The sequence below is a fragment of the Ranitomeya variabilis genome, chromosome 2, assembly GCF_051348905.1.
Source record: "Ranitomeya variabilis isolate aRanVar5 chromosome 2, aRanVar5.hap1, whole genome shotgun sequence".
NCBI lineage: Eukaryota > Metazoa > Chordata > Amphibia > Anura > Dendrobatidae > Ranitomeya > Ranitomeya variabilis.
Genome location: NC_135233.1, coordinates 93,484,943 through 93,502,743, shown reverse-complemented (window position 1 = coordinate 93,502,743; position 17,801 = coordinate 93,484,943). Strand labels below are relative to the sequence as shown.

Sequence of the window (17,801 nt, the reverse complement as noted above, 5' to 3'; positions counted from 1 at the left end):
AACTTCCACCAGAACCCCCTTGGACAGAAGACTCATTACTTCCTGCTCCAATGCCTCCTGTTGTGATTGAGATTTTAATGAAGTCAATAGAAATGAGTCCGGAGGGACTCGGGAAAATCTTAATTTTAAGCCGGAGGTGACAAGATCATTTGCCCAACTATTTGATGTTATCAGCCGCCATTTATCTGAGAAGGAGGATAATCTACCTCCCACAGGTAGATCCGCTCTAACGGGGTTTGTCCTCAGGTTTGAAAGGGCGCTTCCCAAAGAATGCACCCCTTTGTTTGGTGTCTCTAGTGGCCCAGCGGTCTTGGTTCTTAAAATCTTTCCTTTTATTAAACACGGGCTTCCGGAATGCTCTCCTATAGGATGGAAGGTAATTAACGTTAGGGAAGCCTTCTTCCTCTCTCCCGCTTTAGTTAAAATTTTGTCTAGTTTAGTACCAAACAGGTACTCACCCTGACACGGGAGGCCACACAATTTAGATTTTGTTTGGGGATCACCCTTCCATCCTTTAAGCCACAGGGCTCTACGTGCTGCATTCGTGAGTCCCGCTGACTTAGCCGCTAAGCGTATGGAGTCAGCAGATGAGTCCGCCAGGAAGGCTGTAGCCCCTCTGATCAGGGGTATAGAGGACATTAATTTGTCTCTAGAGAGACCGCTTTTTAGTCCCTCCTCCAAATCATTTAGCCAGACTAGCATGGACCTAGCGGTGCATGTAGCCGATATTGCCGGCCTAAAGGCTCCCGTACATGACTCCCAAGCTCTTTTTAAAAGAGAGTCGGTTTTGCGGTCCAATGGGTCTTGTAATGAACCCGAATCCTCCACGGGCAGTGAGGATTTTTTGGATGTGGATGCCACTGCCGCATCCACCTTCGGGGCTTTTGACCATAATAAGAACTCGTCATCATTGAAGGGATAACGTCTTTTTGAGGTTGGTGGTAAACCCCTTTGCCCCTGGCTTTCCCACTCTTTCTTGATTAGATCTTTTACCGCTGATATTACAGGAAAGGAGGGCCTTTTCTTTTCTGACAGACCAGCGAACATGATATCCTGCTGCGTTTTAGGGACCTTAGAATCTTCAATACCCATGGTGTTGCAGACTGATTTTACCAGGTTATCAATGCTATCGGTGGGAAAGCATGTATCTTGATCCTCATCAGAGGAAACGTATTCACGGGAAATGTCCGAGTCTGCATTTTCTCTGTCAGACAACTGGTCAGATATAGGGGAAACGTATCCTTTTTTCACTTTAGTACGTGGCTCTTTGTCAGAACCATGTAAGGCTCGCAATTCTTCCCTGATCATGACCCTAATATCCTCAGATCTAACCGAGGTTTCTTCCCGTAGGGTAGAGTCAATACACGGTTTACACAGCCTCTTTTTATGACTATCCGGAAGGGGCTGGAGACATAACGCACACTGTCTGTGTTTCGTTTTTTCAGTCCTTTTGGCCTAGGGTGTGAGGGAGAGGGAACAGTAATCAGCCTAAATAGGGTAGATATACACTCACCCAGTGAAGCTGTTTGTGAAGGTACCGGCTGATGGGGAGGAGACTGAGGCACGGGTTGAGGAATAGCACGATCCGACTTGCTTTTCCTAGAAGATCCGCTCTGCTTAGAGCGGCTGGTGCTGGCATGGCTGCGTGGAGTGGATGCAGTGGCTTCTAACGAAGACATCACAGCGTCCTGCGCAGAATCCATAGTGGACGCCGGAGCGATATCGCCGGCGTCCTTTCATATGGGGGCCGCCATCTTCTTCCGGTTGTACCCGGAAGCGCTAGTCACTTCCGGGTCGCGGCCACACTGTATGGGCCTGCGCTGCCGCCGGTGTCAGCGCAGGCGCTGTCCTCCTCCTCCTCCATCACCCCGGAAGTTTACCTGTATTTCCGGGGGAATACACTGGGGCTCCATGCTGTGTAGGCGTCCGCCGAGAACGGCGCGACGCTGACCGCATCACAGCGTTGCTCCCGCAGACGAAACCGGCTGGTATCCCGAGAGCCAGCAACCACCCGTCCTGGCCTCACGGCGTCTGCCAGCAGAGGGGGGAAACTGAGCCAGGACCCCCGACGCTGCTTCCAGCCCTGGAGCCCCTGCCGTCCTCTAAGGTAAACCGCTCAGGCGGCATCCAGGCTGGGTATCCTCTTCTCTCCATGGATTCCCGTAGGAACAGGAAACCAAACTGTGGGAGCGAGGGGACCGCCTCCTTTTTATCTCTCCATAGGGTTTCCTGTTCCTAGGGGCGGATCCCCTCTCTCAGTGGGTGCTGTCGTGGCGAAGAGAAAATAGGACATGCGGGAGTTTCCTATGGGGCTGCTCACATACGGTTTCTGAGTAGGCTGGGTACCACGGCCCAATGTTTGGCGCCAAAAACAGCTATAACAGCTTTGTTCTGACCCATCACCAGTGAGGCCGAATTGAGAGATTAAGCGCTCAAAAATTACAATCGCTCGGAGAAAAGAATGCACACTTGTGAACTAAACAATTCTGCTTCTTCTTCTGTGAATGCTTCTTCTTATACCATTTACAGGCAATGTGACTTCCATTTAGGAATTGCTCACACCGCCCCGTTACCCAGATCATGATGACTTTATCCATCATGTACCCATAACACAGTTTTTGCAGAACCTCAAAACATTGCATTATGAGATAAGTATTACATGAAGTATGAAAACCTTGATAATGGGTCTCTAATGCTGGTTAATACTGAAAGTGTAGAACAGAGGAAAGAAAACATTAACCCTTCTATATCAGATACGAGTGCTATTCACAAAAAGAAAAAAAAACAGCACTTGTATTTAAAAAATGAATGTGTAAACGAGCCTTAATTCCTATGGAAAAAAAGTAAGAGTATACTTAGAAAAAAAAAAAAACTTGTACACTGCTTTCTGCATTTTGGTGTAGTTCTTGTCAAATAATGACACTAATTTGTCATGTGCTGCTCATCGGAGGTTGTTTTTACCTAATTACCCTTACAAACCTCCGCTGTACTAGTACTGCGGAGGTCGCATCTCCCTCTTTGATGTGGGCTCCGGCGGTGAGCCCGCACCAAAGCCAGGACATGTCAGCTGTTTTGTACAGCTGACATGTGCCCGCAATAGCGGCGGGTGGAATCGCGATCCACCCGCTGCTATTAACTAGTTAGATTCCGCTGTCAAACGCTGACAGCGACATTTAACTAGCGCTTCTGGCCCTCGGGCCGGAAATGAGCGCCTCGCTGATCCCCGTCACATGATCGGGGGTCAGCGATGCGTCAGCATAACAACCAGAGGTCTCCTTGAGATCTCTATGGTTGTTGATGCCGGACTGCGGTCGGCGCTCATAGCAATGCAGTAAATCTACTACATAGGAGCGATCTGAGCTTCACTCCTATGTAGCAGAGCCAATCAGGCTATGCCAACTTGGATATTGAAGCATGGAAAACGTAAAAATAAAAATTTTCAAGTGTTTCAACAATATGAAAAATATAAAAGTTTAAATCACCCCCCTTTCGCCCCATTCAAAATAAATAAAAAAAAACAAACCTACACATATTTGGTATCACCGCGTTCAGAATCGCCCAAATCAATAAAAAAAAAAAAAAAGATTAACCTGATCGCTAAACGGCGTAGCGAGAAAAAGAAAATTTAAAATGCCAGAATTATTTTTTTTGGTCACCGCGACATTGCATTAAAATGCAATAACGGGCGATAAAAAGATCGGATCTGCACCAAAATTGTATCATTAAAAAAAGTCAGCTCAGCGCACAAAAAATAAGCCCTCACCCGACCCCAGATCACGAAAAATGGAGACACTACCGGTATCGGAAAATTGCGCATTATTTTTTTTTTAATTTTTTTTTAGCAAAGTTTGGAATTTTTTTTTTACCACTTAGATAAAACATACCGTATATACTCGAGTATAAGCCGAGATTTTCAGCCCAAATTTTTGGGCTGAAAGTGCCCCTCTCGGCTTATACTCGAGTCACAGTCGGCGGGTGAGGGGGAGAGGGCGCTGAGGCATACTTACCTGCTTCCGGGGCTCCTGGCGCTCCCCCTGCCCGTCCCACGGTCTCCAGGTGCCGCAGCTCTTCCTCTGTCAGCGGTCACGTGGGACCGCTCATTAGAGAAATGACTATGGACTCCACTCCCATAGGGGCGGAGCCACCTATTCATTTCTCTAATCAGCGGTAACGGTGACCGCTGATAGAGGAAGAGGCTGCGGCACCGAAGACCAGCTGTCCGGGGGAAGGAGGGGGACGCCGGGAGCAGGTAAGTATGTAATATTCACCTGTCCGCGTTCCACACGCCGGGTGCCGCTCCATCTTCCCGGCGTCTCTCTCTCCGCACTGACTGTGCAGGTCAGAGGGCGCGATGACGCATATAGTGTGCGCCCCGCCCTCTGCCTGATCAGTCAGTGCAGAGAGACGCCGGGACGGGACGCTGGGGAGCTGCAAGCAAGAGAGGTGAGTATGTTTTATTATTTTTATTGCAGCAGCAGCAGCAGCAGCAGCAGCAATGGCACAGCTTTCTATGGCACATCCTATGGGGCAATAATGAACGGTGCAGAGCACTGTATGGCACAGCTATCGGGCAATAATAAACGGTGCAGAGCACTATATGGCACAGCTATGGGGCAATAATGAACGGTGCAGAGCACTATATGGCACAGCTATGGGGGCAATAATGAACGGTGCAGAGCACTATATGGCACAGCTATGGGGCAATAATGAACGGTGCAGAGCACTATATGGCACAGCTATGGGGCAATAATGAACGGTGCAGAGCACTATATGGCACAGCTATGGGGGCAATAATGAACGGTGCAGAGCACTATATGGCACAGCTATGGGGCAATAATGAACGGTGCAGAGCACTATATGGCACAGCTATGGGGGCAATAATGAACGGCGCAGAGCACTATATGGCACAGCTATGGGGAAATAATGAACGGCGCAGAGCACTATATGGCACAGCTATGGGGCAATTATGAACGGTGCAGAGCACTATATGGCACAGCTATGGGGCAATTATGAACGGTGCAGAGCACTATATGGCACAGCTATGGGGCAATTATGAACGGTGCAGAGCACTATATGGCACAGCTATGGGACAATAATGAACGGTGCAGAGCACTATATGGCACAACTATGGGGCAATTATGAACGGTGCAGAGCACTATATGGCACAACTATGGGGCAATTATGAACGGTGCAGAGCACTATATGGCATAGCTATGGGGCAATAATGAACGGTGCAGAGCACTATATGGCACAGCTATGGGGCAATTATGAACGGTGCAGAGCACTATATGGCACAGCTTTCTATGGTACAGCTATGGGGCAATAATGAATGGTGCAGAGCACTATATGGCACAGCTATGGGGCAATTATGAACGGTATGGAGCATTATTTTTATTTTTGAAAATCACCGATAGCTGCTGCATTTTCCACCCTAGGCTTATACTCGAGTCAATAAGTTTTCCCAGTTTTTTGTGGCAAAATTAGGGGGGGGTCGGCTTATACTCGGGTCGGCTTATACTCGAGTATATACGGTAACCTAGACATTTTTGGTGTCTATGAACTCGTAATGACCTGGAGAATCATAATGGCAGGTCAGTTTTAACATTTAGTGAACCTAGCAAAAAATCCAAACAAAAAACAAGTGTGGGATTGCACTTTTTTTGCAATTTCACTGCACTTGAAATTTTTTTCCCCATTTTCTAGTACATGACGTGCTAAAACCAATGATGTCGTTCAAAAGTACAACATGTCCCACAAAAGATAAGCCCTCGCATGGCCATATTGATGGAAAAATAAAAAAAGTTATGGCTCTGGGAAGGAGGGGAGCAAAAAACGGAAACTTAAAACCAAAAAAACTGGGGTCATGAAGGGGTTAAGACCTTCAAATAACCATTTTTTTCACATTCAAAGAGGGTGTACTTAGTTTCTCTCATGACTGCATGTACTACTAACATCTACAGTTACCTATGCAAATAGACGCTAGAGAAATAAAAGCATTAAGCTACTTACGGGTAGCGGCATTTTTCGGAGGCCCATGACAGCACCACGAGAGAGGGGATCCGCCCCTTTAGGAACAGGAAACCCACAGATACAAAAGGGCGGCACCTCTCCCATGCATCAGTTGGATTACAGAGCCTGAGAGGACTAACCGCAGTTAATGACAAGCAAACACAATATTGCATACAATTAAACACAATGACTTTAATAAAGTAACACACGTGAGAAGATAACATCTCTTCTTTAAATTATTTAGTTATTAATAACCCCATGTGAAAAAGGGAGGGAACTAAGGGTGCTGTCATGGGCCTCCGAAAAATGCCGCTACCCGTAAGTAGCTTAATGCTTTATTCGGACTCCCATGACAGCACCACGAGAGATTTACAGAGATGTAAGACATTTTTAGGGAGGGACCACAGCCTGTAGCACCCTTAACCCGAAGGTGAGATCTGAGGAGAACCCCAAGTCCAATCTATAGTGTTTGAAAAAGGTGGAAGGGGATGACCATGTGGCCGCCTTACATATCTGGTCGACCGACACTCCAGACCTCTCTGCCCAGGATGACGCCATGGCTCGGGTGGAATGTGCCCTCAGATTCTGCGGAGCCGGACCCCCACCTGTCGTGTAAGCAAGAGAGATAGCCTCCCTAATCCATTTAGCTAGTATGTACTTAGATGCTCTAGCCCCTTTCCTTGGACCTTGGAAGGACAGGAATAGCGCATTGTCCTTCTTCCAATCATTAGTGACCGAGATATATTGAAGAAGGCATCTCCTGACATCTAAGGTATGGAGCTCCCTTTCTTTAGGGTTAGAAGGATTAGGGATAAATGAAGGTAAAATTATTTCCTGCGACCTGTGAAACTGTGATACTACTTTTGGTAAGTAGGCTGGGTCTGGTCTAAGGATGACTCTATCCTGAAGAAATTCTGTATACGGGGGATTTCTAGAGAGCGCCTGGATGTCTCCTATTCTGCGAGCTGATGTTATAGCTATTAGGAAAGCTGTTTTAAGAGACAACATCCTGACTGAGGCTTCATTCAACGGCTCAAAAGGGGGTTTTGTCAAAGAAGAAAGGACAAGGTTTAAATCCCAAGGTACCATTTTGTTTCTATAAAGCGGTGTAATTCTACCGACCGCCTTAATAAATCTCGACACCCAGTAGTTTCCCGCAATATTACATGAGAACAAAGCCCCAAGTGCAGAAATTTGTACTTTTAATGTGCTTGTGGAGAGTTTTAACTCTAACCCTCTTTGCAAAAATTCCAATATTTGAGTTATTGGTACACCGTCATTAATATTGAATTCTGAGGAAGTTAAGAACTTTCTCCAGGTTCTGGAGTAGATTCTTGTTGTTATTGGCTTTCTACTCCTTAAAAGGGTATCGACTAATTTAGGAGAGAAGCCTTTATTTTCTAATAATGACCGCTCAAACTCCAAGCCGTCAAATGAAGCCCCTTCACTTGTGGATGGAGTATCGGCCCCTGGGAGAGCAAATTTGGGATATCTGGAAGTACCCAGGGATCGCCCACTGACATCCTCCTGAGCCATGAAAACCAGGTTCTCCTGGGCCAAAAGGGAGCAATCAGAATGAGTCTCGCACAATCTTCTCTGACCTTCCTCACCACTAGAGGTAGTAGGTTCAGTGGCGGGAAGGCGTAGGCCAGAGAAAAATCCCATTTTATGAGGAATGCGTCCACTGCCAGTGGATTCTCCCTGGGATTTAGGGAACAAAAGTTTTTTACTTTTTTGTTTTCCCTTGTGGCAAATAGGTCCACTACCGGTTGACCCCACAAGCGTACAATCTGTCTGAAGATGTCTCCGTTTAGAGACCATTCTCCTTGCTTTAGCACATTGCGGCTGAGAAAGTCCGCTTTTATGTTGTCTCTTCCTGTGATGTGCAGAGCAGTCAAAGATTGTAAATTCTCTTCTGCCATCCGGAGGAGACGATCTGTGATCTGCATCAGAGCCTCGGAGCGTGTCCCTCCTTGATGATTTATATAGGAGACTGCTACTCGGTTGTCTGAAAGGATCCTGACGTGGTGGCCCTGCAGATACATGAGGAGGTTTTTAACTGACAATTCGATTGCTAACAATTCTCTCTGATTGGAAGAGGACGATGAGTATGGTTCCCATTGGCCTTGCACTACGATGTCATCCATGTGAGCCCCCCAACCTGAGGAGCTGGCATCCGTAGTCACAACCCGGGATACGTCTATCATCCAGGGAACACCCGCTGACAAATTATCCCTATCCAGCCACCAACTTAGGGATTTGAGAGTTGCTGGTTCCAGCGTTATTTTTTCTTCTAATACACCCCTCAATATCCTATCCTTAACCAAAATCTCTTTTTGGAGGGATCTAGTGTGAAAGTGTGCCCACCTTACCGCTGGTATGCACGATGTGAGGGACCCCAACAGGGACATAGCTTGTCGCAGGGTCATAGAGGGTGTATTTACTGCTTTTAGTACCTGATGCTGAATCTGAGATAGTTTGTTTTCCGGGAGATAACACTGCTGTGTAGTTGAATCTAGCAATAAGCCCAGAAACTTCTGAATTTTTTGAGGCTGTAATCGAGATTTTTCAAAATTAATTATCCAGCCTAGGTGTTCCAGCGTAACCTTAGTTAGATTTAGTTGGGACAAACAGTGTTCTACCGAGTTACCTATTATGAGGAAATCGTCAAGGTATGGGACAATAAGGACATTAGATTCTCGTAAGTGGGCCATCACCTCTGCCACTATTTTTGTGAATACTCTAGGGGCTGATGTTATACCAAAAGGAAGAGCTCTATACTGAAAGTGATGAATAACTCCTCCCATTAATACTGCTACCCTCAAGAACTGCTGGAAATCCACATGAATAGGTACGTGGTAATAGGCATCCTTTAAGTCGACTACCACCATGAAGCAGTTTTTGAATAGTATCTTTATTGTCGAGCTGATGGATTCCATCTTAAAGGTATGCTTAACCAAAAAACTATTAAGATGTCTGAGATTTATAATGGTCCTATATGAGTTATCCGGTTTCTGAATAAGAAACAAGGGAGAATAGAATCCTTTCCCTCTATCAGCCTCTGGAACCTGTGTGAGAACATTTTTGGAACAGAGAGACCAAACTTCTTCTTCTAGAGCAGATTGCTCTAGGGGATTAGAACGTAAGGGCGTTAACATAAATTTATCCCGTGGGGTATGGCAAAACTCAAGAGTAAGGCCCCGAGAAATAGTATCTTGCACCCAGACACTATTCGTGATCTCTGACCATTCTGAACCAAAATGTAAAAGTCTGCCCCCCACCGGGGTTCCTAGTCATTTGTCCTCCTTCTTCCTTTCTTTTGAGGAACGACGGAACATATATCCTGTACCTCGTCTACGTCTGTCGTCCCACCTAGACCGATCCCTCGGAGGTGAAAAGGTACGCTTCCCTCCGCGACCGAACCTTCTTTTATTAAAGGGACGACGGTAGGACCCCAGCAGGTTGGGGAACTTCTTTTTGTCATCTCCCGCTTTCTCTAGGAGATCGTCTAAGGTGGGCCCGAATAGGTACTCTCCTTTACATGGAATGATACAGAGTTTTGATTTTGACTGTATGTCGCCTGGCCAGCATTTCAGCCAAAGAGACCTTCTGGCCGCATTCGAGAGACCAGCTGCCCTAGCAGCCATTTTGACAGAGTCAATAGACGCATCAGATAAGAAAGCGGCTGCTTCTTGGATCAGTGGTAAGGCAGTTAGGATAGAATCCCTTGATGCACCCTCTTTTAATTGAGTCTCCAATTGTTCCAACCAGACCATCATTGATCTGGCTGTACAGGTTGAAGCCACCGCAGGCCTTAAAGAACCGGCCGCCATCTCCCAGGTACTTTTCAGAAAAGTATCCGCTTTCCTATCAAGGGGGTCCTTAAGGGTCCCCATGTCCTCAAAGGGGAGAGAGGCGCGTTTGGCCACCTTGGCTATTGCCGCATCTAACTTAGGGGCTTTCTCCCAGTTGGTGACCGCAGGATCATCAAACGGATATCTGCGCTTCTGCGCTGGGGGCAAGGAACCCTTCCTTTCAGGTTTTTTCCACTCTTTATTGATAAGAGCTTGGATTTTTTCATTGAGCGGGAAGACTCGGCGTTTTTTCTGCTCCAACCCACTGAACATTATTTCCTCCTTGGAAAGTTGGGGTCTCGGTTCCGTTATGCCCATCGTTCCTCTGACCGCCTTGACTAATTTATCCACTCGTTCGAGGGGTAGACAGAAGCGGGCGGTGTCCTCATCTGAAGAAGAGGATGACGCAGCCGAATCCGAAAAAACTTCCTCCTTATCCTCTTCTACTGAAGAATCGGAGGGTAACGGAGCTTTGGATTTAGAGCTTCCTCCTTGAGAAAAACCCTTTAAGGATTGTCTGACCTCCATCCTGATCATCTCCTTTAAGCTGGTGGTCATAGTAAGGGATTCCTCCGCCACCTGAGGGGGGTAAGTAAAGCAATCTAATCCCTGTAGATATAATGCTCTCCCCCTCTCCCCTTTACTGAGACCTCACCGTCTGCTGTATACAGGGGCCACATAACTTTTTAGGGCACGAATCAGGTAGGGGAACCCCGCAGATTCCACATTCCCTGTGTTTCGCCTTCCCGGCACATTTCTTCCCCTATAATGGAACATATGAGGGGAATCATGTTACTGAGTGAACTTTCACGAAGATCACTTACCAGCGCTGCCCAAGAAAAAGTACCGGAATACGAGGGGGATTTCTCCTGGCTGATGCTCCAGACCCCTGTCTGGAGGAGCTTTTGTGGCCAGACTCACTACTCCTTTTGTCGCGATCCTTCTCTTTGGGCTTCTGGGATACCTCTTCCAGCACCTGCACGTGCTCGTCCTCCATCTTCTCCAAATATGAGGCCAGAAGCAAGGGATCACGATCCGGAGTTCTCTTTATAGCCCCTCCTCCGGTCAGCAGCTGTACTCAGCGCTCCCCTGCTTGATTATACAGGCCTCCTTCTGGTGCAGGCGGTAAACCGTGGGGCTCAGAACGCCGGCGACGCTACACCGGTGGGCGCCGCCATCTTGGATGCACTGCGCATGCGCAGGACCCTGGAAACCCGGAAGTGACTGCCGGCTCCTCCCCCCGACGTCACCCGGTCTCCCAGCGCTTTCCATCAGCGCTCAGAGCGGCGAGGACGCCGGACAGAGCCGCAGCACCCCCCGGGTGGCGTCCCCAAGCGCCGCCGCAAACCGAGACCCCGGCCACCACAGAAGGACAGGGGACATACTCACCTAGCGCTGCCTTGGAGACAGGACACCACTGGTGACCGCTCCCTGCTGAAATGCCGCCGGCATGCAGTCCTGCCAGGACCATCGCGACATCTTCCAGGAACACCGCACCGGCCGAGGTAGGAGACCCCCTCGCTACCTGAGTCGGCCGGCCGGCCTGGGATCCTTTTGTAAAATCTGCAGGATCCCGTCCCATTAGGAACAGGAAACCAACTGATGCATGGGAGAGGTGCCGCCCTTTTGTATCTGTGGGTTTCCTGTTCCTAAAGGGGCGGATCCCCTCTCTCGTGGTGCTGTCATGGGAGTCCGAATAAACTGGGATACACTGAAGTAAAGATTCTCTTTTCCGTCTCACATAAATCTTCACTCTAAACTAGGCTACATGCGTGCATATATCTGAATAAATGAACATAAATGACAGTGGGGAGAGACTGACACCCAATGGTACACCATGCAAGCACTTGTACTGGAAAGCTTTCCTACATAAGGTGAAAAAAAAAACACCCTCTTGGCACAAACACTAAAAGTAAATCAAACATGACAGTGCACAATGTGCGGCATCCAGAGCTAATATACACACAGCATATCCCGGGCGGGATCATCTGACTGTGAGGTTATACTCCGGGGATAGATAACACTGTCACAATATACTGTACAATGGCCTACACCTCCGCAGACACATTGCAAAGTCATTCAATTATTGCAACAGAACTAGAACATGTCCTGGATTTAGTAAATAGGGATAAATGTTTTCCAAGAGGAACAGGATCCTCCGTAAACAAGACATCTAATAATACTAGATGTGTATAAACACAATGACAACGTAGCAACAGGAGGAACGGCAGCACAGAGGTCACCCCATGTGTGTCACATACATACAGCGTCAGCCACTGATTGAAATCACATAACGGGAGGAAGATGTGACCTTATACATGGAGACAAGGTAACATTCAGATCCTCCTATCCTCCAGGATGAGCACAGATACTTGCAGCACAGTCTGTATTCTCCTCTAGAGGTCACATTAACCTGAAAGTAATTTATACTATAGAGGAACATCCATCACACGGGGACTAAAATATCCAGCTAATACCAAAGAGAGGTGCACTTCTACAGGAAACGGACAATAGGGTGCCAACAGCGAGCGGTGGAACGTGACATAAATGTGTCTGATGTTCTGCACAAAATATAGAAGAATATAAAAACATTCCACATCCCCAGTAAATAGAAGTCCTTGAGATGTCCTTATCGGGTCAGTGTGTTCAGTTTCTGATACAAGGAAAGCGGAATGTGACAACGAATATAATCCAGACCCCATAGATGTCACCCAGAATTAAGAAGACAAAGAGAATGCCATTAAAGAGGGTTGTCCATTGTATAATATTGATGAGGATAGGTCATCAATAGCAAATTGGTCAGACACCGCAGCTAATCAGCCGTTATCAACTCCGGCAAAGACCAGATGAAAACTGAACGGAGTGTAAGATCGTTGCTCAGTCGCACCGTTTATTGTCCAGATCTCCAGATCAGCTCCTATTCAGTGCCCATGTCTTCTACCTTGCATTAACACATGGCTGAATGTTCCAGACCTGAAAACTGCCAAAGCTTCATCGATGCAGGGACTGGAAGCAAGTCTCTCGACTTGTACTCCACAGCCTCATAGAAGCCTATGAGACTACCAAGTTCGGGTCAAAAGACCCACAGCAGATGCCCACATAAAGGTACATATACGGAACATTGTTTCCAGGACATGAATTTGCACTAATGGTCTGGATGCGAAAGCTTTGGATACAGTCACTTAAAGGGAACCCGTCACCTGAATTTGGCGGGACCGGTTTTGGGTCATATGGGCATGGTTTTCGGGTGTTTGATTCACCCTTTCCTTACCCGCTGGCTGCATGCTGGCCGCAATATTGGATTGAAGTTCATTTTCTGTCCTCCGGAGTACACGCCTGCGCAAGGACATATTGCCTTGCGCTAGTGTGTACTACGGAGGACACAGCATGAACTTCAATGCAATATTGCGGCCAGCATGCAGCCAGCGGGTAAGGAAAGGGTAAATCAAACACCCGAAAACCCCGCCCATATGACCCAAAACCGGTCCCGACAAATTTAGGTGACAGGTTCCCTTTAAGCATCCAACTACCGTTCCTGCAGCTTTACCACAAATCTTGTGGCCTTTCAATCAATTAGAAAACTGCACAAATTAAGCTAAGGCCGTGGTCAGCCCACCTCTGGACACCTGTTTCTGGGTCAGTCTGGGCTTCTGTCTTAACCCAGAATCAGACATGCTGACGGAGCCATAGGCTTCAATTAGGCAGTCCAAAAACATGCAACTTTGGCCTCCCTTTGTCTTTTCTAGAGGTGTCCATCTTTTCAGCTGAACACAATCAGTATCTGTGTAAGGTCTGTATCAGGGCAACACCTTCTCTAAATAAGAGAAACTAGGTCGCAGAGCTGATATCCCAGCTGTACTGCTGCAGGTGGGTGCGCATTTGTGGAATTACAGGTGTATTTAAATGCAGAGTGACCACAAAATCTGTGTTTGCACCAAGTCCTCCAGAGAGGGAATAGTTATTTCACAGTCCGTATGAAGTATCAGAGCACACAGAAAAGAGGATGTCCTAACTTTACTTTTCTACTCCTTTAACATTTACCCTTGGTAATTGTAAAACTAAGGGAAGCAAAAGATAACTACAGTAGATAAAAGGTGCAACAATTTGACAGAAGAGGAAGATAAAGTGTCATACTACCTGCAAATTTCCAGAATGTGACCCCCTGTAGAAATGAGAATAATAATCACAGTCTATCCCCAAGTCTCTGAGGCTACAAGCTAAAGATTATGATCAGTGGTACGCTGTATACCATATTTGTTCTCTAGGAATCAAAATTCCTGAATAGTTCATTAGGGTGTCCAGACAACCCATTTTGGCAGATGGTGAAGGCCAAGTTCAGACTGTCGACGGGATCTCCTGATGTGGAGCTATTGTAGGGTTGGTTTACTTAGGGCTCTTTAACTGCCCATTATGAGCAAAATCCCGGATTAAACCTTGCATAGGTCCAACTCTAGGGGCTGCACGGTGGCTCAGTGGTTACCACTGTTGCTGGGGTCAAATCCCAGAAAAGACAATATCTGCAGGGAGTTTGTATGTTCTCCCCGTGTTTGCATGGGTTACCTCAGAGTTCCCTGGTTTGTTCCTACACTATAAAGACATGCCGATAGGAAATTTAGATGGCGAGTTCAATGGGGACAGTGGTGATGATAATGTCAGTAAAAGCACTGCGGAATAAGATGGCATAATAATATTACAATACATATGAAGGTATATGGTGATTTGTAATGTGCTCACATCAGCTGCATGATTGGAAGAGGCCAATGGCACCTTATTGTAGTACCGAGTTGGTATGAATCGATTCACATGTCAAAGTCCATCGGTCATGTCAGTAATATCTGGACAGAAGCAGAGAGAACCTTCACTTACTGACGACATCCGCAACTCTGCTTTTGATCAGTTGGCCTGGCGCAAAGTCATCTTTGCTGCAAGATGCACTGACTAAAAGGAAAATCGGATGGTGGCCGAGGGGGGGGGGGGGGGGGGAGACAATGGCCGAGGTAGGGGGGGGGGGGGGAGACAATGGCCGAGGTAGGGGGGGGGGGGGAGACGGTGGCCGAGGTAGGGGGGGGGGGAAGACGGTGGCCGAGGTAGGGGGGGGGGAAGACGGTGGCCGAGGCAGGGGGGGGGGGAAGACGGTGGCCGAGGCAGGGGGGGGGGGGAAGACGGTGGCCGAGGCAGGGGGGGGGGGGAAGACGGTGGCCGAGGTAGGGGGGGGGGGGAAGACGGTGGCCGAGGTAGGGGGGGGGGGGAAGACGGTGGCCGAGGTAGGGGGGGGGGGGAAGACGGTGGCCGAGGTAGGGGGGGGGGGGAAGACGGTGGCCGAGGTAGGGGGGGGGGGGAAGACGGTGGCCGAGGTAGGGGGGGGGGGAAGACGGTGGCCGAGGTAGGGGGGGGGGGAAGACGGTGGCCGAGGCAGGGGGGGGGGAAGACGGTGGCCGAGGTAGGGGGGGGGGGGGAAGACGGTGGCCGAGGGGGGGGTTCTCCCTCTACCGTCCAGTGGTCAGAGATTATGGTCGTGGCTGAGTCGATTGACACCAACTCTAATGGAAAGAATATACGTATGTATGACACAACGGGGACACCGGCAATGAGGCGATCGCGCACGCCGGGCGTAACCTAGAAAAGTTTGCATTTTGATAACAACTCTGAAGCTCTTTGTAGTCTTATGGAAGAGGCAGAACCTCCGCCATCTTTTTGGTTGTCATGTGCATCAGCCACAGGACAGATCTGGCACTTTGAGGACCGCTCGGCCAAGATGACAGCGGTGACGGTAGAGACACGCACCATGTGAACAGCTGCGGCCATGAGGGAGGCACCGCACACAATGACAGGACAATACGCGCACTCACGTGTTCAGCTTTCTGCTCCAGAACAGCACCCCGGGCCACAGCTCCCGCAGGTGCACGGCCCGGCCCAGGCTGCTCTTGATCTGGGCCAGCAGCTCGTTAGACTCCCGGTCCAGGCGCTCCGCATAGGGCAGCAGGAGGTTGTACACTATCTCCTTCTGGGGTCTGAAGCCCAGCTTCTCCGCTCTCTCTTCCCTGGTGCCCATGACCGGACTTCCCGCCGCCGCTGCTGCTGTTCTCCTCCCGCTGCTGCTGCTGAGGGTCACTACCGCGCCGGCCTCTGACTTGCACTCCTCTCCCAACTCTCCTCACTCAGTCTACCGGTGACGAAGCAGCTGAAGGGAGGGCAAAGACGTCACCCTGAAGGGCTTCACGACGTCACTTCCGCCCCTTTCCGCAATTCGGTTGGTGACGTCACGCTGGCATGTGTCACGTGACTGGTGCAGGCGCCGCTGGAGTGGTCACAGCCCTCACACTCAGGGCTGAGCTGCTGCACGGAGCAATGGCTGTCAGCTTTCCTAAGGCTGCCGTCACACTATCAGTATTTGGTCAGTATTTTACCTCAGTGTTTGTAGCCAAAACCAGGAGTGGAGCAATCAGAGGAAAAGTATAATAGAGACACGTCACCACTTCTGTATTTATCACCCACTCCTGGTTTTGGCTTACAAATACTGAGGTAAAATACTGACCAAATACTGCTAGTATGACAGCAGCCTAATACTCACAGCCGGTTAGTTTTAACCCCTTCATGGTCTTACTATTTTCTGTTTTTGCCCTTTCGTTTTTTGCTCCCCTTTTTTATTTTTCCTTCCCCATAGCCGTGTGAGGACTTGTTTTACTTTTGAAGGGCACTATTGATTTTACCTTATCGTGTACTGGAAAACGGAAACAAATTCCAAGTGCGGTGTTATTGCAAAAAAAGTGCAATTCCACAATTTGTTTTTTTTTGTTTACTGTGTTCACTAAATGTTAGAACCGACGTGCCGTTATGATTCCCCAGGGCAGTACGAGCACGCAGGTACCAAACATGTTTTTTTTTTTATTTAATTGGTGAAAAATAAAATGAGAAATTTGTGAGAAAAGAAATCCACTTATGTCGCCGTTTTCTTCATCCCATAGCGTGTCCACTTTTCGGGGTCTGGGGCTGTGTAGGGGCTTATTTTTTGTGCCCTGAGCTGATGTTTTTATTGATACCATTTGGATATGGATATGATCTTTTGATCGCCCGTTATTGCATTTTAATGCAATGTTGCGGCAGTCAAAAAAAGTAATTTTGCTGTTTTTATTTTTTTCTCGTTATTCTGTTTACCGGTCGGAATAATTGCTTTTATACTTTGAATTTCTGAATGCAGCAGTGCCAAATACGTTTATTATTATTTTTTTCTATGGGGCAAAAGGGGTGCTTTGAACTTTTGTGGGTTTTTTTAATATTTATTAAAACTTTTTTTTTTTGCCAACTTCAATAGTCCCTTTAGGAGACTTAAAGCTGCGATCGTCCAATCGGCCGTGCAGCACTGCTATCTATGGCACAAATCACAATCTCCTATGAATGCCAGCGTTTGCAGGAGATTCACAGTGAAAGGTATGGGGGTCTTCTGCAGTCCCCCGGCTGTCATGACAGTCTATTGTAGCCCCCAATAACATGTCAGGGGCACCGATATGTAGGACTTGTCTCGTTTTTCCAGCCTGCACGTGTTACATGTCGCTGTCAGTGATTGACAGCAGCATTTAACTGGTTAACAGCCACCGGTGGATCTCTGTTAGAGGCACTTGATGGCTGATTAAATCAGCCAGCAACTGCAGGAAGAGATGTGGGCTCGGCGTGGAAGCCAGCATCAAAGGCAGGGACACAACTTTTGACGTACCAATATGTCAATGGTAGTGAAGGGGTTAAATTAAAAGTTTTGAACGATGCCAACACACCCACACCAATAGCTAAATGGTGCTCTGTCCTGTATATAGGAATGCATAAGACCACTACAGACAGTTGCGTAACTTGAAGCTGGTGGGTCTAAATACAAAATCTCTAATAGGGCCGCCATTTATCATGGGCCTGGGACAAAATAACCATTTAGACCTCCCTGGACTCCAT

The 17,801-nt window shown here is 48.0% G+C and overlaps 1 protein-coding gene across 1 annotated transcript in view; it reads right to left on the bottom strand.

Moving 5' to 3' along the window:
• The window catches only part of PSME4 (proteasome activator subunit 4), a 222,369-nt gene extending 206,128 nt beyond the window's left edge, over positions 1-16,241 (bottom strand). Inside the window, exon 1 of the mRNA XM_077282708.1 lies at positions 15,713-16,241. Within this exon, the coding sequence (XP_077138823.1) occupies positions 15,713-15,915 (203 nt within the window). The 5' untranslated portion in view covers positions 15,916-16,241. The remainder of the gene's footprint in view (positions 1-15,712) is intronic.
• Positions 16,242-17,801: the final 1,560 nt, after the last annotated feature.